General features: G+C 36.0%; 1 protein-coding gene across 7 annotated transcripts in view; it reads right to left on the reverse strand.

The window, feature by feature from the left end:
* SLC4A10 (solute carrier family 4 member 10) overlaps nt 1–27399 on the reverse strand; it is a 165323-nt gene that overhangs the window by 109714 nt on the left and 28210 nt on the right. For 3 of the 7 annotated variants that reach the window (XM_030017003.2, XM_030017000.1, XM_030016999.1), the window contains exon 1: nt 15092–15475. The exons of 1 other annotated variant lie outside the window; for it this stretch is intronic. Coding sequence is in view for 5 of the 6 variants with exons in the window: in XM_030017000.1 (XP_029872860.1) it covers nt 15092–15172 (81 nt within the window). In the remaining variant the exon portion in view is untranslated. Of the gene's footprint in view, nt 1–15091; nt 15476–27399 lie in introns of those variants that run through there. 3 more of the 7 variants (XM_030017002.2, XM_030017005.2, XM_030017004.2) reach the window with 2 other exon arrangements.

A 27399-nucleotide genomic window follows, 5' to 3' on the forward strand; every position in this document is an offset into this window, starting at 1 on the left:
ACTAGCAGTGAAGGTAGCCTGACTGAACCAAATCTAACTGAAGTGTTAAAAAATAGTATGGCCTTATTGTCATCCATTGTCAGGAAAAAATTAACTTAGAATACTATATAATTTTCTGTTGCATGCCCAAAGATTAAATTTGATTCCTTGTGGTCCTTCAGAGTTGTCTTCTATATGATCTATTATCCCCCAGAAGAGAAAAGATGATTGTGTTTGGTTTGCTTGGTTTTTTTAAACTGAAACTTGTAAATAACTTCCTTGAAGACAACTGACAAGTCTTTCTTGGCCAAAATGTATAAATTTAAATATAGGGTTCTCTGAAGAGTTCCCAAATCATCTCTATCTTCAGAGAGTAACTTCAGCAGAAAACGGATGACCCAGTACTTCTCATCTCCAAAGAATTAGGTTGACCTACATGATTTTGTTGTCATCAGTGATTTTGTTATCAAGGCAACTGCAATTGATGTGATTGAAAAACACGGATTTGTATCATGCAAAAATGTTCTGCTGCATGCAAATGAACAGTTACCCAAATGGAAATTGAGACCTTTTGCACTGTCTATATAGTCACAGCGCAAGACAAGAAAAACTCTCCATCTCATAATTAGACAATGACACTCTGATTATCTTTGCTCTTACTCTTTATCTGTCTCAGGTCATCAGTAAGCCATGGTGACCAGGGAGGGCAATGCCAGAGAAAACAGTTAGGACCCACACTATTCACAAAGAAGATAAAAAATAATTATAACCTCCAAGCCGCTGATGATATGATCTCCTGTCTGGAAGTTCAGGTAGTCTAATTAATTCATACAGGATTAAGAAAAGCAGTAAACAGTGCAGAAGCAGTGGGGTGGGAAAAGAAGAAAGATAGAAAAGAAATCAGTGAGACAATGAAATTGATAATGTGTTCTGTGAAATAACAGAGCAAATAAACAGATTTCAGATACCAAGTCTGAAGTTACTTGTGCATCACTTCTGCCCAGAGAATGAAATACTACATTGTAAAGAGAATTTTCATATCAAAGACTCACTGAAAATATATTGGGAAAGTGATCATGACAGTGGACTAGATAACGAGGGATTTGTATAGTTTAAAAGCCTAGACAGCACAAGCGCACAAGACATACAATCAAGAATTTGAAATGTGCTGCCAAAGAATCAAAAGTAAATATGAATTATAAATAGTAGTTCAACTGGTCTTCCTACCTCTGAGAGATCTAAGAATTAGACTTGTACAAATTGCTCATCTGCTGGAAGCTTTAAACATCATCATTTCCATTTGTTGTTCTAGACTAGTCAAGATGTTTGACAATAAAAACAAGCTAAAAGTTAGAAACAACTGATATGACTTTAAGGGTGCTTTATGTTGACGTTACAGAACATAACTTTTGGAAAGGAAAAGGGACAAGTATTACTATAGAGTAGAAAGTAAATGTGAACACAGCATTACCACTTTATTACATGTTTTGTCAGTGCTTCTATATGAAAGGATTTTATTGTTAGAAAAGAGCGTTATTATTTTCATTGTCAATTTTCTTGTAATGCCACTAAACTGATAGACCCACATGCAGCTGTAGAGAAGAGCAAGGGAGGATACAACGATGTCCATCAGGGCTTTGAAGGATATTAGCTATCCTTTAACTATTGTCTACTTCAGGAATTTGGGAGTCTCTTTGGTGGTGGGAGCTATGATATTTGAAATAGAAAGGCTGTCAGGATTGCATTTCTGTTTTGGTAGGGAAACTTTTCCAATGCAAAATTTTTTTTCAACCCTTCTCGCAGGCATAGTATTTACCTGTTTATTTATGTATTTACTAGATAACTAGTATCACATTAAATATCACCATTCAAACTCCCATCTCTTTGATCTAAATGTCCCCAGTGTTCAGTATCTTGAGAAAATGGCAGAAATTACTATATATCAAGTTTTACTGGCACAACACAAGTAATGAAATTTTTGAATTACATATCATTACTTGTATTTCACTATACTGCTCTAAAGTAAAAACAATTACAAGCACAGTGATGAAAAACAATATCCAGCAGATGCTCTTCATACGCTTCCTTGCCAAGACAACACTATCTCCTTTTATTAAAGAATGGATTTTTTTGTGGTGAACACAAAAAAGAAAATTCTTATCATTTAAACATTATGCCGCAAGCTACTTGGATCAGTCTTTTATTTATTACAAGTTTGTACCAGGCTTAGTACAATAGGCTCCTCCTCTTCTGGCATGATCTCAATGTAGGTATTAAACAAATAATAATAATCTGCTGATCTGTATTTGTCTTATAAGCATCCTTCTTTATACCTGCAAATTCTGCCTACCTTTTCTTTAAGTAGCATTGTTATTAAATATGTATGTGTATGCATGGGTGGAGAAAGAAAAATACTGTCTGTGGGTTCCATTGACATACACACTGCAAATATATGCATGATGTGATAGTCAGTAATTCAAATAAATGACTTTATTCATAACTATTTCAGTAGTCATACAATTTAAAAGACATGTTATACCTTGTAGGTATACAAACAATAAACAGCCTCGGGTTAAGAATACTTGACAACCTAAGTATAGTAAGATATGCACAACTAACAAACCTGCCCAGTCATTAACAGGTTATATTTCACTTTATAGACTACAGAATGAGTTTTGAGGAGGAGCTTCAACGAAGACTGGGCACAGTAAGAGAAAGCGCACTAATGACTGTAAGATTAATAGCAATTCAGAAATCAAAACCAATACTGCCAGTAGAGCAAACAAAAAATTCAACTTTGTGGTAAAATCTCTCTCTTGGAAGGAAAAGGAGAAGGCAAGTTTCAAAGCTTTTAAAAGAAAGACTAGAAGTTTGTGTTTGAGAAGATGAGTAAATAGACTTTAAAAAGCAAGTGATGTAAGGCAGAGGGCTAAGTGAGGATTATATTAACACCAGTAATCAAGAGAAGCAAAGCTGTAAGTATTAACGTCAGACAGGCAGATGAGATCATAACAGTCACCGTGTTGAGATGAGCAGGCCTTCAACTGATTTACGGCTACATGGACAAACAGGAACTGTCAGACCTCAGAGCTGCATAGAGCAAGGGCACATCAGGAAAGAAAAGAAAACCCAGGAATTGTTTCTGACATGATTATATTCAGGTAACCACTGAAGACCAAGAAAATTTTCTGAGATAGGTAGAGTTTAACTGGAGTGGGGGAAGACCACTAAAAAATAAAGTAGTGATGACTTCATAAAGGTTATGCTTACGGCTATATTATCTGAAGTAAGGTATGGAGGAGGATGCAAAGGCTGAGGATGTATTCCTGAGAGATCTAAACACACACCTACATACAGAAAGAGGAGGAGAAGATGGAGGAAAGGAAGACCCACCCCATAAGAAACTGAGTCTGAAAAGAGAGAGAATCAACAAGGACAAAATGACAAATGTCCAAGAAGAACAAAATTTAGTGAAGACTATAACATAGCATCACAGAGAGATGACAGATGGAGTGGAGGAGAATAAAGGACAAGCCTGGAATTCCTCCAGGAAGAAGTGGAAGATTAGTGAGATCAATTTCAGTGCAAAAGATAGAAACCAGAAGTATGCAGTTCTAGAAAGGCATTAGAAGACAAGAGATGAAGACAATTGTACAAACCATACTAAGGGGGTGGGGAAATGAAGGAAGTCTAGAGATAGAGAGCTAGGTGAATAGAAGCTTCTGAAGTTGAGGGTTCTTTTGTGTCTTTTTTTTTTTAATATGAAGAGACTCGGACATATTTCTTGTGTATGGGAAGGAATTCAAGGAGAGAAACAGAAATGAAAGAAAAGAACAGCAGAAGTTCAGAAGGTGAACAGGGACAGGTTCAAAGACTACCAAACAAAATCTTAATGTCTGTTTCAGTAAACGAGGAGAAAGCTTGAATTTTGACCTTGGTTGGTTACTTAGTTTTAAGAAGTTCACATGGAGAGAGGGAGGAATAGATAAGCTGAATTAATAAAAAATACAGAACAGGCAAAACTGCAAGCAAAGATACTCATAACAGATGACAAAAATCCCAGAGATTAAGAAATACAGAAAATCAGCAGAATCAAAAGATTTTCACCAGACATAGTCAGCAGTATCTCTAAAGCATGGCAGATGGCATTAGGAACTGAGAAACTGGATACTGGGAGTCAGCCAGGACCATGAATTGTCAGAAGGGTTTGGAAGTGTATGAGAAGAACAAAAAAATAGAGCCTAAAGGGAACTGATAAGCTGATAGGGGAAAGTAAAGTACAGAAGAATAAAGGAAATAAGACCTGAAAAGAAGTCATCAAGATCAACAAAACAGAAGTTTTACAAAGTCCCATTCTTGTAGAGAGAGAAAGAATTAAAATGTTGTAAAAGTTCAAATAGTTACAGAAAAGGAACTCAAGAGAACACAGTGCATAGAGAAGACCAACTCAAGTGTGTAGCTGATTGGCACATGGTCTACAATTCAAATGAGAAACAGCAGCACCAGGGCAGCTACAGAGTTGGATGGTTATTCATATGGGAACTGAAGGCTGAGAAATTATGAATGGAAGAAAGTTGCAAGTCAAAGTCAGACAGAGAGATGGGAATAGGTAGAGCTATGTGCATGCAGACCATAAAAACATTAGAAAGGCAGGCAGAAGGAAATTCTATTGTTAAAAAAAAAACCCACAGGAAAAAAAAAGATAAAGAGCTAGGAGCAGGCAGAGCTTAAGAACAACAGCACAGATACACCAACTTCTTTGACCCAAATTCAGAGTGGAAGTTGTTGGAGGTAACAGTGTCCACAGAAAGGACCATAGATGAGGCCGCGTTAATAAAGAAGGGAACAAAGTTCTGTGGGCTGGAGGAAACAGCAGGAGGTAAAAAGACAACTTCCAGGTTCTTTGAGACCAGTAACATTCCAAAAACATCAAGAAAAAAACAAAGAGCAGATAATGGAGGAGGAGATGAGTTTTGCATCTGAAGAAAAAAAGGAAGCGACAGGAATGGCAGAGAGGAGGCTGAACTGGAGGCAGAGGTAATTTAAGGGAAGAAGGAAAGGACAGAGAATACCAAAAGAAGTGTAATCTGGACATGAGTTGATATTAAGAGCATGAAAAGCATCAGAAAGCACAGAGAGAAACAAGCACCAACAAAGCAATCAAAAATAGCATGAGAAAGGAAACAGCACCATCCTGATTGTTGCTCTTTCATATATCCTGAAACTTCTGTTATCTGAACCCATTACATATACCCTCTCTGAAATACATAAGTTGTTTTAACAAATTACATGGTGATTTAAAATGCTAGTTGATAAGGATGATTTGCTATGACATAGTTATACTAGGAAAAGATTTAATCCACTGAAGCTTACATTGCATACCAAGTCCATATATGCAGTATTGGTCTGGGCACTTTATACTTGTACACTCTGTAACTGTATTAGAATTTCATGCCAACACAAGCTAATAAATTTTTTGTAATGTAGAACTGGACTAATCTGAGCCCTATTCTCCCAGGAATTTTAATCGTATTTATGGATCGTTTGCCAGAACAGCATACTGATTGCTTAATTCTTCTCAAGATATAGTACACAAGAGAGTAAATAACATCACTGGTCAAATGTTCTTTTGCATCCTTGGATGTACAGATGTCTGGGTTCTTGGGGAGGGAGTGTTTGGAGTTTTTTTAAGGAGCTTGTTTTGTTATTTTAAGCCTACTTGTTCTTTTCCAAGCCCAACATCACAGCTAACGTGTCTGATAATTTACCAACAGTTGTTTTCAAGTACAAGATTTCTGAAGGCAAAGGACTGTAAACAGAACAAGGCCAGCTAAAGTATTTTAAACCATACCTATCCCAGGAAGTTACACAGGGCTTTTGGTCCCCAAATAAGGGTGCAGTGAGGCCTGCTATATATGGGAACCACAGATTTCAGCTAACACATTAAAGCTCTAGGAGTTAATCTGCCTGAGAATTAAAAAAAAAAAAAAAAAAAAAAAAAAAAAGTTAATTGAAATCCATTCCATCCCTGTCACTCTGATACGCTATCAAAGTCACAAATACGCACACTTAAAAAACAAAGGGGAACCAACACTTAGAAAAGGATTAAGAGTTATGTGTAATAATATTATTTTGAGACATTTATGCTCTAGTATAATTTCATCTCCTGATGTATACATGGCAGAATTCAAAACTCAAGGAAGCAGGTTTGTAATCCATCAGAATTACAAATCCATTTCCAAGTGATGGAATTCTCAGTAGACTGGATCATGGCAAGCAAAGATGTCACTCCCCAAAAGGTATGTGAAATCCTACATTAACTTGCACCTTGCACAACTCCTATGTAGTCAATTGGAACGAGCAGGATGGAGCTAAATAAGATTCCAGGTAATTTTTATTTTAAACTATAGCATTGCCGTGGAGTCAATGGAACACTTTAAAAAGTGCATATCATAAGAGCTTTCCTCTGCCTAGAAACAGAACAAGCATACTTTAAACTGGAACAGAGCATAAAAAAAGTCAACAAGAGACTAGAAGCAATAATAGGAAGTTAGAAGAACAGAACTGAAATCTCCCTTGAACCTTTATCTATCCTTCAAATAAAAAAGTCCCAAAGCTTTTATAAGACCACTAAAGACTGAAACTGTGTCTCCCTGTACAGCTTACATTTAAACTGAAGAATTTTTCATAGAGGAAAAAAGAAGAGAGAAACAGAAAAAGCAAATGTCCCCACTTCTCCCTTTAGCAATGGATCTGACTTGCAAAGTGCAGTCAGGAAGCCTGCCATTCACCTCACAATCACTGGAACAGCTAGTTTAGCTTAACTAGCACTCTATCTACGCCCGTTTATTATTCATCTGCTAAAAAAATAAGGGGGGGGGAAGGAGTAGCAAGTGACATTTAATTACTAAGTAAAAGGTAAGAAATGTCTCCTTTTCAATAGCATAAAGATAATGCCATTAATAGATACTACTATTATTCCCTTGAAAATTTTATTCATGATTATTCTCATTCTTGTTCATATTTCGTCACCCTGAATCACAAAAGTAATGCTTATGCCAAAGAATGATAAAAGATTAGCAAAGGTGTGATGACATTTTTAATCTGTCCATGAACAAATGGAAACTCTGTGTGACATTATTATCTTGTATTTGTCTGTCTTGTGTTTTAAACACTTTCTGAATGTTCCTGCTTCCTCAGTTTTCTTGTTACTGTTATGCTTCATTACATTTCTGTGGAGATCCAGCCAGCCTAGAAGTAAAGAGGTATTAAATTTCCATATCGTTCCAACAGAAGTACTCTCAAGATATTTTAGTCAACAAAACCCAGTTTATAATCCCACAATCTACAGGTGAGACACTAATGTGGTATGTAACATCCTTACTTGAAATTACCTCTGGTACCTTTGAACTGGATTACTTGAACTCACCTTTGAACTGGGAGACCACACATATGATGTCAAGTTCTAAAAAGATTTCCAAACAGTGTTTGTAAACAATCAACCAGTAAGCCTGTTGCTGGCCACGGGCAGATTTAGGGAATCTATTATAAAGAACAAAATTACAAGGCACATGAGTAAGTATGACATACTGGAAAACAACTGATCCTGTGGAATGTTCCAGGGAAAGACATGGCAACTGAGATATCTGAAGGACATCTGCAGTCCTGTGCTGAGATTGATCAAGAGGTCCTCTGACAAGAGACTAGGAAGTTATAAATACACATAAGTTCAAATTGAGCAGAATTGCACTAGGAACCTGACGAAGCAAAGAAAACCCTGCCTTCATTAACACAGACATCTCCCAAAGTGAGGGCTACTGAGCATAAAGTGCTTCTTGTCTTGGAAATGATGTAACTCCCTGCCATTTTCTGAGAAGAGCAGTGCTGTTCCACAATTGTCTGCTATGTCAGTGTACATCACTATGCCTATCCCAAATAGGTAAACTGTAAACCAAGAGAGGAAGATATATGGTGATGAACATGCTGAGAAGGCAGGAGCATCCATTATGGGAACAGCATCAGCTCCAGGGCTTAATCAATTTACTTTGTAGGATTCCTGTGGCCCAGCTTTGTATAGAAGCAGGTGCCAAAAGTGTCCAAAGCCAAAGAGCCTGAATCTTGTTTGCTATGACTGAATAAACAGCATAAGAGATTCTTCAGTTCACCTGAAGAAATTTTATGCTGTGCATAGTGGAAGATAAAGGTACTATTCTTTACGTTCCTATATTAAATTAGAGATCTACAGGTGTGTACAGTGTAGCCAAGCAAAGACAGGAAAATTAAAAGGAAATTAAACTAGAAATTGATAATGACAATTTTATGGACATAAAAGGAGGCCCATGATGGAAACAAAGTCTAAGCGATTACCAGGGAAATCTGTTTATAGCTGATGATACAGCCATTGCTAAAAATGTAAATTTAATCCCTGTCTCAGCAACTGCAAAGGATACTAAAAAGGAAACAATTTAACACTTCTTATCTGTTGAAGCAGGCAAGAAAAGGACCCAGCGCATGTCTCTGATCTGTGCTGAGGTTGCTGCTGCTGTAGATGTTCAGGACACAAGGCAGTGCTAGTAACTACTTCTGACAGCACAGATTACATCTCTAACTGACATCCACAGCAAATAGGCATCTTTGCATTAGAAGTTAGATGGCTGAGAAATTTCAGCACATCTGCACCCTACAAAATAGAAAACCACTCAGGAAAGAGGAGGAGGAGAGCAGAAGGCAGACTGGGCAATAACCAAGCCCAGTGAGTCACTGCAAGACGCTCACTAGCAGCAATGAGAAATTCACTCACAACTACACACAGAAGAACTGGCGACAGTACACTGAGATCTAACAGAGGGGACAAGTCTGGCGAAGGCAACGAGGCAACCAAGTGCCTAGAGAAAGAGGTCATCACTTCCTTCCGGAACAAATGAAGAATGCCAAGACAGCTTTTCGTTTTCGTATGTTTCACTTTTCATATGTTAGGTACACTTAACTGGCAATATCCAGCCACCTCCATTAAATCCTGTGCCCTGGTCGTCTAAGAAGTCTTATTTTTGACATGTATTAGCACAACTACCTCAACTGATATTCTAAAGATAAGATCCAGTCACAGTTAGCAGACACTGAGCTTCATCCTTAGTAGCACTCACAGAACTAGGTCTACGCTTGCCATGCGCAATCTAAGCACCCAGGAATAATCTTCGGCAGAAGATACAATGCTATAAGAAATCACTATATTACTGGCATTGTTACGAAATGATCATTTTGTATTCTCCATATGTATTAGATTTTTCTAATGATCATTCAGTGTACTCCATTAAACATGTTACATGCCAGTCAACATTGAGCTAACACCAACCAACCTCCACTTTCTTATATACTAAGAGTTGCCTAAATTTAAATTTTAAGTTGTGATATGCATAATCGCTGTTTAAGACACACATAAATGCATTAAGTCTAAAATTTTATATTCACCAAAATTTATTCCTGGAACAGGACTAGAAAAGTTAGACAAACAATGGGGAGAAGAAAAGGGGAAATGGAAGTCTGATTTTTTTTTTTTTTCCAAGTTTAAAGTATTTCAGATAACCTTAGCAGGAAAATAGAAAATAAACACTTAAATATCTTTAAAAATTGAATTCAAGAGTGACATCAGCTGGTATAACTGACCTGCATGGCTAAGTCTCAGACAGAAACCCCACTAAAGCATAATTAACCCCCCTCACATAATAAGCTTGACATGAGGTCTCTGCCATGCAAATTCCTATCTCCAGACTCCATACCTGAATAGAATTGCTCAATTGCAGCTCCCCTTACTAATGCAAGGACAAGGTATTTTTCTGCTGTTCTACCTGCAGGATTCAGGCATAAAAGTGACACTGCTTTTCCTGGAAAATTTTAATCGCAGGATTGGGACATTAAACTGATATTGCTTTTGTTAGAATAGTTTTAATTGCGTTAAATGTGGATGCAAACCATATGGGTATGATTTCTTGCACATATTTTAATGACTCTGTATGTCTGCATAAAATCTTTAATAAAGAGAATTTAAACAAGTGAACTCATTATGTTATCAGGAGAGCAACAGATGAATCTTGAATCACTGAAGGCTCCTATAGACATTTTTGTTTTATTTAAGCAGCCTGGGGGGAAAAGGGAGAAGCTATTACAAAAATGAGCAAATTTTTACAATACCTTGACACTCCCTCATGTCACTTAATGCCTGTTTTACATTTTCATTCAATGCACCAAGCTGAATATTTTTTATCAGTTGATGGTTGCTGCATCAGTTGAGAACATTTGAGAGCTCTGTGCATGCTCTGAGTTTCCACTAGAAATTAACAAATCATTTTTGGTGAGCTGACTAAAAACACAACTTATGAATCCCTGGAGTTCATGTTCCCCATAGTTTACCTTCTTTTTTTTTTTTTTCTTTTAAATTAGTGATATCATACTAGATGATATCTTTCTATTCAGTTACTTTAAAATTTAATTCAAAATATTAAAGCTTAACCTTTCCCTTTAGGAGTTATTCCCTGATTATATCAATTGGCATTGGGGAACATAGATTCCATATAAGACATTCCAAAACAACAGGAGGTTTCATCACTAAGACCACTGCTATAAATTAAGCAAAGTTATTTTCAAAGCTTTTCTTTTCCATAAGATTACCACAAGTATTAGTATTTATAATTTTCAGTGCATTCAGTCCTCATTTTTTAAGGATTCCTGTCCAAAGTTTCCGATATTTGACTGACTAGTTAACAGACAATCCAAATTTCCTTACCAGATAATGTGATTCTGCCCCTCTACTCAGCCTTGTTGAGACATAACTGGAGCACTCTGCCCAGTTCTGGGCTCCCTTCTTACAAGAGAGACATGGGCATACTGGAGTAAGGCCAGTAAAGGGCCACAAAGGTCACAGAAGGAGAGCGGGAGAGTGCTGGGACCATTTCAGCCCGGAGAATAGGCTCAGAGGAGTCTTATCAGAGCGTACAAATACCTGACTGGGGCGGAAGTAGCAAAGGCTTGGCCAGACTCTTCTCAGTGGTGTCCAGTGACAGGGCAAGAGGAAATGGGCACAAATTAAAATATGAGAAGTATCACTTCAACATAAGAAAAAACTTGATCCCCTTAATAAAATGGAAATAGCAGTATTTCTCCACCTTATCATCAGTCACATCTTGTTATCTCTTACTGGTATATACATTTTTTTTAATTATTCAGGAAAGTGATGCTCTCCCTTTTAGGGTCACACTGAAATCAGTATGGCATAATGGAAAGCATTATGTAGCATACTCTGTAGTTTATATTGATTTTACTAATTAATCTATTGGAATTTACCAGAATTATGGATCAGCTTCTACTTACACTTAGCTTCTACTGAAAGAAATTATCATGAGATCAAAGACCCTGACCACAGTAGTGTAACAGCACTCATGTTAATGTTTTTTTAATAATAAGTTTTATTGAAAAGTTAAGTCAACCAAATAAACATGGTCTTGCAAGGAAACAAGAAACAATATGAACAAGTCATATTATTTACAAGAGAGAGAGGAGGAGAGAGAATGAACCATAGTTGGGATTGCTGCTTCTCTCCAAAATGCCATTCTAAGTAATGCATAACCATTCTCTTTCACTGCATTAATATGGTCACCTTCCCTTCTACTCCCTCTTAGGTGGTCCCACCTCTATAGAAATCAGTTGGACTAATTATGACTCTATTTTTTTTTTTTAACAGATTACCATGGCATTATTGTTGTGATTTATTCACATTTTTATATTGTATCCCAGCAAAACTCATTCAAATAGTCCTTATTCAGAATGATCACGTGGTGATATACTTGGAACGCTAAATGGAATAGAGCATTCTTGAAACACTCGTCATTTAGCTATATATTTTGTGACCCTGCAGTTAGCTATATTTATGCTATGTTACTTTATGTTTTAGACCTTTCTGATATGCTTATACTAAGCCTTCCCTAATTCAGGTCATTAGGCCCAATGACTTGGTATATGAATTAAAGTACTAAACGAGGAAAATTTGACCAGAGAATAGGATCATCTCTCCAGAGGGAGACTAATGTAGGACAAAAGGACTTTAATTCCTTCAACTCACTCTGAAAGTACTTTTTGCTTCTAGTGTTGTTTTGCCATTTGTGAATGTTTGGCCACGATCTCCTATTTGTCCCAGTGTTGCCATTTCCTTAAAAACTGGCACTATAACATATGAAAAAAGTCAGTAGTGTGGAATCAGAACAGCAATCAGTAATAAGTAAAAGCACTACACAACTGAGTATGTGCATGAGTGTGAGCATTCATGTTTAGAATTGGTAAATGACACAAATACTGGGCTTCTTGCCCAACTTGCTAGTTAACACTGTTCCTAAAACATCCATACAGAGCTTTGATTCTTTCTAAGACCTTTATCATCAAGTTCTGTAAATAGGAATGTTTAAAGATAGGGAAACACATACTCACAGATGTGTATTCATTATGCACAGTCAAGGGGAAAGAATTCTTTAGTTAGAGAGATCCTTCTTTATGGAGCATTCTTCAAATACTGACAGTTGCAATCAACTTGGTTTGAAGAGGGATGGTATAGTTTTAAAGAAGGCATAAAAAAAATTCTTGTTGATACCAGCACACTGCCACTGGATTCAATGACTCCAAATTTGTGCAACATGTCCAAATATCAGCAAGTATATTTTAAACCTGTCTTTTTTGGGTGACGGGGGGGAGGATTAAACAAGCAAAATGGTTTCTAGTTTTAAGTTTTCAGATCACTTCAGTCCAATTGCCTGCTCTCATGTGTATATCTCTACCTTGCTGCAACTCCTCCTCTTAAAAAAGAACTTCATTTCCTTAATACATTCCTTTGGGGTATTATTCTCTAGTCCCTGCAAGTGAAGAAGGACCTGTAACGGGACTATGTCCTTTGAGTGAAAAACATATTCAAACTCACTTGCAATAGTAATAACGTAATAACATTGTTTCAAAATGGAATGACCTATACACACACTTCCTCAAGCAAGCATTCTTCACCAATTTATTTTCCTCAGTAGATACAGTTTCCATTCTAAACAGGCCGCAATGGAAGTCTATTGCACTATTTGGAGATAATTATCAATGACACCTCTCAAAAACATCCACAGAATGCAGTTTGTAGAATTAATATAAATGATGAAACACAGTCCAAGATAAGCATATGACATACTGCTACAGCTTCCAGTTACGCAAAACTCCATGGGGATCTAATTATTTTAAATGAGCAAAGGAGACTTCAGGAACAACAACAAAATACAGGTAAGTCAAGATTTTAAATTATACTTGAATAAGGAAAACAAAAGAAGCTGGGGGGAGGATTGGTCCTATTAAAAAGTCCATAAATATCCTGCAAAGCACCAAAACACCATGAAACCAATACTTTGAGGAATTTCATTCCAATGCCAAGAAACAGAATGTACTCATTGTGACTAATACATTAAAATACTGAAAATAAATTCTAACAGATTAAAAAGATCTTGTAGCAAGTGAAAGGTATAGTTAAACCATTCCAAACCTAATCAAGCTTAAGAGTAGGGCAGTCTTTCCCCATTATTAATAAGAATGTAAGCTGGATAAGTAGACTGGGAAACCATAAATTATGGCCAGTAAAAGTAACAAAACATTTTTTACAAATAAGTTTTTAATTAAAATGAAAAGACAGCCATTTTTACTGAAGCAATTTGCTGCACATTCTTAAGTTTGGTCTTCTGTGGTCTCCCACACACATACATTTCCAACAAAATGTTATTAAATGGGGGTGAAACCAGAACACAGTTCTAAATGCAAAATCAAATCCATGTTTTACATGTTTACATTTCTAGGTGGAAATATGAAAATATTTTTAAATCTTGATCACTTAATGTTGTGCTTTAGGGTCAGGAAATATCGCTCACTCCTGCCAATCTGCAGTCCAGTTACATGTGAAAACTATTGTTCCACAAGGGTAAAAAGCAAGCAACAGAAAAATTGCACACTACTTTCAGGCTTCAGCTGAGCTTTTAAAACACATGGCCAAACATGTTGCCATGGAAATGTTCTGCAAATACATCCAGAATTTCTTAAGATGGAACTGAATATCATTTTTAAAAATAAACTTCTCCCATTTCAAATATAATTGCTCTATGATTTATTTAAGGGAAACAATGGCTATTATCTAGCATTTATAACACCTAAGTGATAACAGTATCTCCAATTCCATTTTGTGCTCCATACATGAAATTAGGCCACTATCTTCCTATGTAAAATACCCATACACTTGGGGTTTTTTATGTACTCTGACTTTCCTATCCATCACCACAATACATTAGCAGATACAAAAGTATCAGCCTTGCAATAAAGTTGGCAACAGTTAAAAACAAAAAGGATGATGCATGCTTCAGTAAAACGAACTTGGTTTTAAAGAACATTCTAAATATTTAAGTTATTAATCTTCTCTTTTACAACCCATTAGTATTTGTATGTGTCACTGAGTGTAATAATTAAAAAGGGGAGAGTTATCTTCCCAAACTTTCACTGTTATGATCAGTGAGCTATTTTTAAAACTGATTTGAAATGAAGAAAAAAAAAAATCTACTACTGCAAAATGAAGCAAAATCTGTGCCTGCAGAATAGCTCAGTCCTGTTACACAATGTGATACGTTGTTTTAAATAACCTGCCACTGTAGGTAAACAGTTGCCTTATACTGCATTTCATACCACAAACACACACATTCACAACAGCTTTGCGTGCCGTGTAAAGATAAAGCAAAATAAAAATGTAATACAATCTTGTCATTTTACTTTACAGCAAAGGTACAACCTTTTACCACGAATTAGTCAAAAGAAATCATATTCACAATAAAAACAGGTTGAAAATATATATATGGAATAAGCTTACATTGTTCAAATAGCAGTTAACAACACATTAGATTTCCAAGATATACATTGCTCTGCTTATGTAAACAGTCTACCCTATAAATCCTGTAGCAAATGCAACATGAAGCAATTACACAGACAAAGAGATTGTAAATGACCTAAAACTGTAAAACAAACCCTTACGTTAGAAATATTAGTATAAACTATGAGGTCATACCTGATGACTTAGAGACTGTAATGTCTCACTGGTTCCGAGCTGCATGACCTTTCTATTTCCAGAGACCCCCAAAAATTGCATTTCCTGTCTTACAAAAGTACATCACAGACCCATCTATCTTTCAAAATCTTCTGGGCTAGTGAAGAAAGCATTAACAGCCATTCTGTCCGTCAGTAAGTGCTGGAGTCATTACCCTCAAGATATCAGATCTTAAATATAGTTTCCTCTGCGCGATTACAGACATCCAGTAGTCAAGGAGGCTGACACAGCTATATCACTGATGCTGCTAATGCCATCTGAAAACAGTAAGCTTACTGCTTAAAGCAATCCTGCATCATCCAAACAGAACAAGCCACATCCTTCAACTCCTCACTTGCGTTTTTTATAAAACCTAGCGCTGCCATTATAGATTTTGTTTTCATCTGTGGTCAGCTAAAGGAGAAATTAGATATTATGCAACCAGCTTTGCATTAACAAAAGAAAAACAGCAGATGAAGTGACATATCGAGGTTATCAAATTTTGCTTGCATGACCACTCCTCAACGAGCACTATCACCATTCAGGAGAAGCATCACAATCTGATCCAAAGGAAAATTACCAGAAAGAAATTACAAACAATTCACAGTCAGCAAGGCATTTAAATACCTCTGTGGTACTGAAACAGGTATTTTATGCAGCCTTATGAATCCTAGTCCCTATTAAATTAAAAACATTGCTTGCCTAAGTATCTTTAGTGTTTATTTTCAATAAATTGCATGATCACTGCATTGTTTCCATTACTCCCTGCTAGCAGCCAGAAAACAGCATGCCTTGAAAATGTGCCAGTATTATGACAGCAAAAATGTGTTTTGATATCAAACAAAACAATCATGCATGAATTTCTTCTGATACAAGAGACCTTTCAAGCTAACAAATGTACAGTATCCTCCTTAGTAATTTTTAAATTATTAAGACTACAACATAATAACTGGACTTTTTATTAAAACACATACTTGATACAAGTGAAATTGATTATTACAAGTCATTATTTATATTTATTGTTGCTATCATTATGGCAATAAACTTATGCAAACAAAAAAAATCACTTCACAGAACTAAGACAAAACAGTGCCACCAATAAACTGGAAAAAGTTGTCATTGAATAGTTCCTCTGAATTCTAGACCCACAGAAAAATTACTCGTGTTCACACAGTGAGAAAGCCCTGTTGAGGCACTCAGTCCATATGCTTAAACACACAGGAACATCCCCTCAACACATATTGAAATATACTGCTACCGGTCGAATTTTACAGGCAAATAAAACTTGGAGGAAAAAAATCTTCCCTAATTTAACTACAGCTGCATGTTATTCAAATGAATTTGGATGTCCTTCTTTTCTTTGAAATATAAGCAGAAGCTGCAGCTAGAAGTAAATGGTTCTAAATTAATTCACCCAGATCCTATTCTGTTAGTTTAGCATTATTATTATTATTATACTGTTGTAGTAATTGCTCTTTTGAGTAACTTAATCAAATTTAGCTTATAGTCATTCACAGTATGGCACTGATAAAAGCAAACTGGTCTCATCCATGAATATCACATATTTCCCTTTAGAGACAGAAACTGTGTGCTATCAATTTTTAATTGATTCACTTTATACAGTGTGCAACTGCCTCAACGTAAGGACACTACACCTACAGGTAAAGGAACTTAGCCACACATTTGCACAGGGTCTCCAGTGATGTGTCCTGTAGCCTAGCAGAGGCCAGTCAGTGAAGCCCTAGGAGGCTTTAAAGTGCAGTAGGGAACCAGTTCAGGCCAGACTTGACACTGCTTTTTATATTCTCCAAAAGAGTTACTCTTGAGGCCCAACAACCTGACACTGCCTTTTTACTGCTGATGATAGCGGCAGTCCGGGTGCCACTTTGAACATTGTGAATGTTCTCGAAAGCTGCCACTCTTAAAGCTTTTCCAGAGTAATTCATTAATTCACTTTCAACCTAGAAAATATTATTAAATCTATGTGCACAGGATGTAAATACATACACACAAGGAGACAAAAGTCCTTTCAAAAAATAGACATGGGTGATTCAGCAGTAAAAGAAGGGGAAAATAGCCTTCCCTGCATTAGTATGAAATGGGAGTATCTCCCAAGGTAACGTTTTTATTTCCAATGGTAATTAAAAAAAATATGTATATACCAGCACCAAACAAAACTCCTATGCAAACATTCAGTTCTGCAATACTATATTCCAATCAGTAGCTATTTACAACTACTTAAGGGAGTACAACCTTGCATCTGTAAGTTGCTGGCAACCACTTCCAAGTCCCCACAAGCCACCTACATAGGATACGAAGGCCAGCAAGATGGTAAGAAGTGACCAAATAAAAAACATATGTTGCCAAGCCACCTTTCATAAATATTATGCAGGCTCTCTCTGTGCAAATCTTGTACTACATTATAATCTCCACTCAAAGAGCGAAAAACACAAAGCTAGGAGCTATAACCACAGCTGTCGGAAACATCACTTAAGATTTTCTGCTCACAAACAGTACATAATCTCTCCCCCAGCTGGACATTTGAAGAATTCAAGAGCTAGCAAAAGACAAGACAGAATACTATTTTCCTGAGTTTGGTTAAGATCTCAGTACAAATTATAACTGCACTCAGAAATATACAGTTATTTTTTCACGCATATTATCCCAGCTAGTGGAATCTTTTACCAGAAGTTATTCCATGTTTTTCCTCATGGCAATACAATTACTATTTTGCAAAAGTGAAAATTTTAACATTTCATTAGCAATGTTAAAACAGAGAGAGGGTATAAATACGATACTATTTTATAAAGTATAGATATTTATTCTGAGAGATGTTAAAGCAAAAATCTGGTATTCCATTCCCTTTAGAATATCAGCAGGTATCACTTTATACCATACAAAACTCAAAAATATAGTTTGCTTCTATTTCATTTTTCTTTACAGGAAACAAAGAAAGAATAAAAAAAGAAAAAAGCCAATTCAGAATTCCTGTGGATTATGCAAGGTGAAATAATGGTCACTTTGAATCTATCACAAATCAGCTTCATATCAAAAAGACCTGACCTAAGCAGTGAGTGAGCAAACAACAGAAGCTCTGTCACTCCACTTTTTAAATTAAATTTAAGTCATGTTTGCTAATACTAATGAATACATAGAGAATGTTTGAGATTAGTGAAAGGTACTGTAGATTGTAAAAGTAAGGTGAGATGATATAGTGCTGTACCAAAAGAGCTAGAAGAACAATACTAATGCATATACCTCAGCAGCATTTTGGGGGATCAATTTTACTGTATATTTTTATTAATGACCAGAGCACCATTTGGGTTTGTTCAAAGATTTCTGATACTGGAAAGCACTGATAATATATGAGGAATGGAACATCACCAGGAAGACATGGATTACCTTTAGGACCACAAGAATAAAATTGGGGTAAAATTTAATAATGCAAAATGCAAAAGATGTGAACTTATAAATTATTAAGTTTCTTCTAAGAATTGAGAGCTCAGCAGTTGAAAATTACAGCGGATGAAACTGTGGGGACAAAGCTGATCACAGAGTAATTATGAGCTACCAACAAGATGTCCCTATGGAAATGAAATCTTAGAATTATCAAGGAAGATATTTCTAGTACATCAACATCAACATTAATGCAATAACTTGAAGCTCTATTAAAATCTTGATTCTGATCATCTATGCCTAAAAAAATGAATTCAAACTGCAAGAGATAAAGGCTTCTACAATGGTCAAGAAAATTTTGAGAAGAAACTGAAAATATTTTATTTGTTTAGCTTAACAATCAAAAGACTAAGGGGGAGATCTGTCTAGGTGTCAAGACAGAAGTGCCAAGGAAGAAGAAAAAATATTCAAATAAAAGAACCATTTTGGAACAAGCACAAATCCATACAAAGTTGTCATTAATGTTTGGGGGTTTTTTTAACTATAAGAGGTTAAAGGTCTGCAAGAGTGGAAAATCAAACCCAAAGATCAAGAGCATGCCTTTCACTGCTACATTTCTACAAGAGACGATCATGAAAATGCAGACAAGTGAAGAAAAAAGCAGAAACTTAAGGTACAGCAGAACTGGTACCAAGAGCAGGACATAAGGAAAAAACGGAGATTGCCCTGGAGCTCAACGCTGATTGGAAATAAGTTTAGAATCCTGAATCAAAAAAAGTAAACAAAAAAAATCCCGACTCGATAACAGTTGGTTTCTCCTGTACTGAAGACACCAAGCTTTCGTCTCAATATGTAGAATGGTATTAACAATATAAATAGCTCAGCAATTTCTCTTAACCAAAATAATTCATCAGTTCTTAAGTTTCAGCTGATTGCTCACATCAACACAGATTAAAAAATATCTTTGTATTTGAGTGGAATAAGCTCAAAAGTAATTAATGATAGCCCATTCCCCTTTAATCCTAACGACAGGACTGTTTCAATTACCTTTCTCTAGTCTACATATGTATCTAGTTCTCCCGTGAAATTATTGGGAGGTTTTTGTTATAAAGTGTAAATACCCTTCTCTAGACAAAAAGGAAAACCATTTAGAAAATACAACTTTAAATTTAATTAACTGAGTAAAAACTTGTTATATTTTATGGACATACTTACTATGTTCTCTCAAATAAGATACTGTTCAAAGACTCTCCTTTTTTGATTATTTCAACAGGCCTTACGTAAGTCTAATCAGCTCATCTGTGGATAACCATTAGTGTGTTCAAAGGAAACTTGAAACATTTATAAAACAAAACAGAAAATGAGCAGAGGCAGACCTGAACCATGGCTACATAGTCAAAATTTGCCCATGAACTCCTTGGTTCCAATTCTGCCTAAAAGTCAATGTAGCTGTATCAAAACCTGCCTTTCCAAATACCCCACTGTCAGTGTTGCTGCATCATAGCACTAAAACTCAAGCTTGTACCTCAGACCAGTCCCTGATGATCCAGATCCCTGCACTACAGGTTGCCAACAAAGTGGAATAAATGTATAATGAACAGTTTAAAAACAATGAAAAGAAAGGAAGATTTCTATCCAGTATTTTACCTTTAAAAACAACTTTAAAATGTCCGGCATCCCATTTTCCAAAAGATAATGTAGAGAAAACAGACATGTCCTTTCTCTCAGACTGCTGAGGAGCAATCCTATACTTACAGTGTATGTAAGACATTGGTTACTTATATTTGTTCTTGGAAAAATACAGAAAATAAGAGAGTACAAAATCTCCTCAAAGTTTGCAATTGCACATTTATTTTCTTAGCAAAATTACATTTACATAAATCGTGTATTCTAGAAAATTATTTGCAAAACCAGATTGAAATTATAACTTTTAAACATGTGTCTAGAAGGTGAATAGGTTATATTTAAAATGACCATGCCTTCCTTTTCCGACCTCAAAGAAAGCAAAGCTTTCCACCTTTTTAAGCATCTCAGCAGTACTGTAACTTGTGCCATGGCCTGGGAAAACCTTTCTCCTTTTTCTAACTAAGGACACAGCTGACTAAGGGCTTAACTTGCAACCATTGGGGATGCTAGAATCGATTACAGGAAAACAGTTTCCTCAAAAAGGTGATGATGGAATTTGGACTCCACGTTGTACAGCACAACAGAAATTTCTTTTCCTGATATACGAAGAAATAACAATTTAATCAAAAATGCTGGAACCTGTTAGCAAAGCAAGTGCTACCAGCCTTCCCACAGAAGGAACAGCAGGACAGGCGATGCTGCTCTGGGTATCTCCCAAATATTATACAATACTGAAGCTGCAGCTTAGTTATATTGCACACCTCTTACCTTCCTTTCTTTTGATCCTTTTAATCTCTCCCTTGTCCCTGAAGAGGAAGAAAAACTTCTTTTTCTTAAGAAAAATTTGTCAGTTCACTAATCCTAGGTTCTTATCCGCCTCAGAATAGATCTGACTTTTCTAAATATTTTGCATTAAGAAGTTCTCTTTCAAAGAAGAGAAATGTTAAATTTTGACATATAATTACCATTATCCTCTCTGCTAGCAGAAAATGATGGCAAAATGCCAACTTGCTTGTCTGCTACAGATAAGACATTTCCAAGCTTCCATCCTTCCCTTTAGAGAAAACAGAAGGGGAAGACCAGCCAGGAGAAAGCCTACCCTGTCAGCTGATCCTGTAAGAAATAAAATTAATATTCTCCTAGCAGAAATCATTTTCCTCCGAGCCTGAGGTAAATGATATGCCTTACCATATGTTATGATGGTCCTTTCAAGAATGACAAATTTGATGAATTTTTCCTGGATGGTCTTTCTCTCATCCAATCTCTTCTCATCACCTCCAGCTTCTGCTGCAGGCAAACTCTCAAGAGGCATAAATCAGCATAGCATCACCAAATTATATAACTCCTACCCACTGGGGATTTAGCCTTTTCTATTTCAGACTTAGCACAAAAAAGTGTCTGTACATTCTTCAATAATCTTTTTGATCTGTGTAAAGCTTCAGAGAATTACCCTGACACATTGCTGAGCTTCAACACCTATACAGCCATTGTGTGCACTGGATTAAATTATAAAATTGGAGATACTAACTATATAAACTAGACAAATTCATAGATACTTATGGATAAAAATGGGGAAGAATATAATTTCTTAGAACAATTCAAAACGCTTTAAAAATGTAATTGCCCATATATTTTTTTTAAATATTTAAAACACAAACTGAAACTTTGCTTCAGTTCAAACAAGGGCAAAAAAAAGGCAAAAGACAGGTTCAGGCAAGTCTCTTGACTGTATATAAAAATATCAGCATATTGTTACTTTGATTACAAACTCAGCTGTGCACTTCTCTTTAGTTTACCTATACTTCTAAGCAATCAAAATGTTTTAATACCTTTGCAAATCCCCAGATACCAGCTTACTTGCACATCATTTGTGCATCACGGTCCTTTTGAAAGTTTTACTTTTATCAGTAAAATATAGACAGGCAGAATAGATAGATATAAATACAGATGTTTTAAAAATCCATCTACCCACACTTAAAATTTTCTCATTTGCTATAAACTGATTCCAAATGAGAATGAGAATAAAGATCAATTTTAGCCAATATTACTGTCAAAACTCATCCAAAAATAAAACTGCTGGACACATCAGTTACCCCAAAATTTTCCAGGCTGTTTTAAATGCTTATTTCAGTCATGTAAAACAAGTGGGTTTGTATGCTTAAATATGAGAAGACAAACCTAACATTGGTTATGCAAAATACCCTTTGGAGTCTTAGAAGATTATAATGTGGGATGAGAATTTCAAAGGTTGGGAGGGAAGGCCACTGCTTTGAAGGGAGGCAATGGGGGAAAAGAGCTGTTACAAGAGTATAACTTAGGATTAGGTTAGTAGTCTTGACAAAACCATGACAGGAAGAAAGCAAGACAGTAAAAAGTGCTTTATAAATGCAGTTTATCACATAAATATATAACATATCAGACAGATTACAACCTAATTTTATCACCTCTACAGCTACAAAAATAAATAATAAATAAAATTATCAACTACTTAATTCCAAAATCAATTCTGAAAAGTGAGCTCTGAAACAAACATTTGCTTTCTTGTGAAGTTAACAAAATGGTGCACATGGAGAGCAAACAGGCTAAGATTAACTGCACCAGCTCTGTCTTGCCACCCTTCCTCTGGGAGGGGACACAGAAAAGCTATTCAAGCAGCACACACTTCACTATAAGCTAAATGTCTTATTTATGACTGTCCAAGGCCAGGCATCCACAGCCTAAACAGGCACTGGGTTGGGGGTAGCCCCCCTCTGGTAGATGTAGGAAGAACACAGAAAAGGGAGAAGAAAGAAAAGTCCCCCCAAACTAGAGGCAGGCCCCAAAGCTGATGTTGGGATGCTCTGGATTAAATTATAAAATTAGAGATACTAACTATATAAACTAGACAAATTCATAGATACTTATGGATAAAAATGGGGATGAAGATATAATTTCTTCGAACAATTCAAAATGCTTTAAAAATTTAATTTCCCATATATTTCTTGAAAATATTTAAAACACAATTTTACACCCAATAATGCAAGGACATAGATAAAAATGTTAAGATCTCAAGGAAGAAAAAAAAAAAAGCCAATGATTGCTTCAAAGATAGAAAACTGGGACAAAATGCCCATTGGAACATACGGAGTCTCCCGCAGGAGCTTCAAAAGTCAGACTGTGCCTGCTTTTATATTTAAACTGCCTTTCAGCTAACTACTTCAGTACAAGACACTTGGAAAAGAGTAAAAGTGTAAAGGACAAAGGAAGATAAAATAGCACTGAAATGAAGAAAGTGTAATACTTAGACACATTCCAGTCATGGGGACTTTCCTCGTTTTGAAGGGGGTTTGGTAATTTTTCTATATGCCTGTCTTACAATAATAAGCAACAGTTTAAAAAAAAAAAAAAAAAAACACACCCAAAAACTTATCAATTCTTGTGAATACTAGTTCTATTGAACACTGTTTCCCGCTTTAAGTAAAGGGAATATTGCAAACACCAGAGTGAAATTGTAATACCTGGAGTGCAATAGCAGGTCTTCTGGAATAGCCCCATTGTAAAGACTCTTTACCCTTAAATAAAAATATTAAGTGTGGTGCTGTGTAAATGTTAACTTTTTTTCTTTTTGCCAAAGGTGCAAAGACTTTTATTTCCATGATTCTTCACAGTGATTCTCTCTCCATATACATAAACGAGGAAAGTGTATCATTTCTCATCCTAAACTATTGCATGAACTTGGGCTGCCTGACAGATTTTTTGCGCATTACACACAAAACATAGTTACTGTTTGACAGTCTAAAACCTAACTGACCAGATCTATCGTGGCTAAATATACCCAGGATAATAAACCTCTCCATTTGTCCTGAAAGAGAAATTCAGCATCAGCCAATTTCACCTTTTCTTTTTCATCTGCCTCAGAGAGGGAGAAAAACAGTGGTGGGACCGCCTCCCCAGACAGGGACATGGCAGACACAAGATTCCTGAATTAGACAATTCCTTTCCTACTCTCATCTCCCCCCAGTGATCATCAGTGGAACCACCATACATCCACCACAGCCCTCTTTCAGGCCTTCCTGCTCTCTTAAAGACTTACTGTTTTCTAAGCTGGGGAGAAAAAAAAAAAAAAAGCAGATGAGTTTGGAAGGAAATCCAAGGCTAAGTGAGAAAGAAAACATGTCAGTCTCCTTCTGCAAGCAAGCAGTCATTACATCCCTTCATAATCTCCCCTGCTCAAAACCCCTTTTAAAACTTCCTCTTAGGTTACAGCTATGAGCCAATTTCCATACAAATTTCAGAGAAAAGGGTAACGACAAAGCAAGGGAATTGTCACCACAAGATAGTTGTCTAGCAGTCTCATTGTACTCCTCAGAGGGTACGTGGCTTCAGCCTGTGCTATCTCCAATGTTTCAAAAGACATTACCATACATACTTGGACTAAAACCTCATCACTGAGCTCTCAGACCAGACTCAGGAACTAAATGAAGGCCCATAGCAACACTAAATTTGTATTGATAAAAAGATGTGACACCAATCCATCAGAGAAATATTCAGTGACAGGATTTCCATTCTTCCCCTCATTCTCCAACATGCTCTCTAAAATACATGTCACTGAGGCATAAATGCTCTCATTGAAAAAACGTTCCCAAATTTGATACAAAAATGTTATGCTATTTTTTCTTTGTTAGAAGAAATATTGACATTTAATACTGTGCAGTTCATGAAAGTACATGGTTAAAAACTGACTTTGAACTATGTCACCTGTAGAACAGTCTCACATTGGGAAATGGTGCTAGCTCTACTATCTGGGACTTTCAAAACTCAGCTGGATAAAATGCGGTAAATCTCCTGCACAAAGCAACCTTTTGTTATCAATGCACTAAAAAATTGTACTTAGTGTCACACTTCATTACTTGTTTAGCCATATCATGTGATACACTGAAGTCTCAAATATCAGGTAAGTTAAATACCTTACATGAATATGGGACCACATCACTGTAACACCACCAACCAATATAACTCCTTAAATTATTTTGGTTCTTGGATTGGCTTAAGGTAAAAAAAATAAATGCAATTTACTATGTAAAACTTTTAGGAAACAAATGCAAATTTTAACACTGCCTGCTGTTGGCAATTTTGTAATGAGATAACATCATGAAGACATTAGTCACATCGCATTGAATATTTTAACTATCAAGCTTGTTTTATATAAATTATTTGAATTCTAACAGATAACCTCTAAGTTTTGGATTTATTTCTACTTTTATTACTTAAAAACAAAAGGTAATGAAATGTTTAAGGACATTAATTAGTTCATTCATTAACTCATTAATTTGAAGAGCTTTCAGATAAATTTCTAAAAGCTAGGGTTTTCAGAAGTGAAGCAGAAGATACGAAAAAACACATAAAGATTTGAGTTAGTTTTAAATAACTGAAATTCTAAACTTCATTAAGTACATGTAAGGAATAATATTTTTGTTAGTTCCTCCCAAATCTATTTTTCAAGAAGTTCTTGACTGCCTTGACACCACAAATTCCACCTCAGATACAATCCCCAGAACACCTGTGTTATTTCAATAGTCTGATTATTCTCAGATCCCTATATAATACTTCTACATAATGATTCTTCATCAAGTCACGAACGCAATTTTTGTTTTTAAGGATAAGTTCTACAGCTTAACATGCTCCATGTTGTGTGCAAACTCAAAGGAGAATAGTATGTAAACGAAGAATCATGAAAAGAATCACCTGACACACACTATTAGTAAAAGTTTTGAAGACTTCAACTATCTACAGCATTTTCCAATTGCTGGCCAGAGACAACATAAATCTCAATTGCAGCCTTGTCCCTACCCTACAAAGAAAACAAACTTATTTTGAAAACAAATATATGGCAGCCAGCACCCACTTGGTAGCAAGGTGATGAGAGACCTCTATCTATTATTTCAGAAGTTCTTCCTCATTATTAAAGTTTTTACTTGCACAACTCATGCAAAAGCCAGTTTACCATAAATCATTTTAAATACCACAGCTATATGAGTCCCTATAAATAACTCATTCAAGAAAGTAATTAGCAACAAAAGATTACAAAATTCACTCGATAGCAGAAGTATTTGGAATAAATGCAATAGAAATAATTCATGCTAATATAAAAGACAGTACTTTGCATTATGAGCCAAGAAAAGCAGTTCAAACTATATCATAAAAAGAAAATTCTCATAAATGTTTCATTTTTTTTAAATTACTTTCTTACTTCACTTAGCCTCCAGCAGCCAATAGACCATAGGCTTATATACAGTCAGAACATTCTAAGTCATCAGAAACCACTCGTTCACTCAACAAGGAAGAGAGAAAGGTGGCTAGGGAAACCAAATCAGAGCTTAAATTTAAGGTAGTGTTTTATCTGGGCCTGTTGCCTCTTTCTCACCTTGAAAACCAAAAAATGTCTTTCACCATGAGGAGAAACAGAATTAGTCTGACTAGAAGACACGAGTTCTCTATTCAAATAGATGCTCCATGTACTCACCTCATTACCTCTCCCAAGAATACAATGCCTAAAAATGCATTCTAAGTAAAAACCTGAATCTCTCATTCCTAGCACCGTCATAATCTAGTTCAAGAAAAATGCATTGCTCTCACTTGCTCATGTTCTCAAGCCCCTCTACCAACTTGACATGCCTAAGTCTAAGCCTATTTTCCAGGTCATCAGTATGACCTTTGTGCAAAGCCTTACAGCCACTGGTGTTTATAGCTAGGCAGCATTATGCCCACATGGAAACTTATACTGTCTATTGCTTTTGCTACCAGTAAGGTAAGCAAAGCCTTTGGGTCTTCTAAAAAGAAGTTCCAGACAATTTCAAGCTTTACAGAGACATCTTCATGTGTATTAATCATACAGGATATTTTGGAGCACTGGGCACTCCACCCAGATGGTGCACAAGGCAATGCCAAAGACTGACCACCAGCCTCTCAGATGATCAGGAAGCCAAAGATCCCCATAAGGTACCAAGCACGACAGGCCATTCTGGTCAGAGAAAACAGAAAACACATTGACACGACAAGAGAAACATCCATTTCCACTCAGCTCAACCTTTTTTGCAGTTCCATAGTTTTTCTTGTACATGATTTCATTTCTCATAACCCAAGACATACTGAACTTCAGGCAGCTATCAGAAGTATTAAAAGAGCAGGTTCTTCTTAAAATTCATTTTTCAAGCAGCTTAAAAAATTAGTATTCAACAGTTACCTTCCTGATTTTAATAGCTCAAGTGCAGGGCTATTAAAATTTTACA

This window comes from Aquila chrysaetos, chromosome 6, assembly GCF_900496995.4.
Source record: "Aquila chrysaetos chrysaetos chromosome 6, bAquChr1.4, whole genome shotgun sequence".
NCBI classification, from domain to species: Eukaryota; Metazoa; Chordata; class Aves; order Accipitriformes; family Accipitridae; genus Aquila; species Aquila chrysaetos.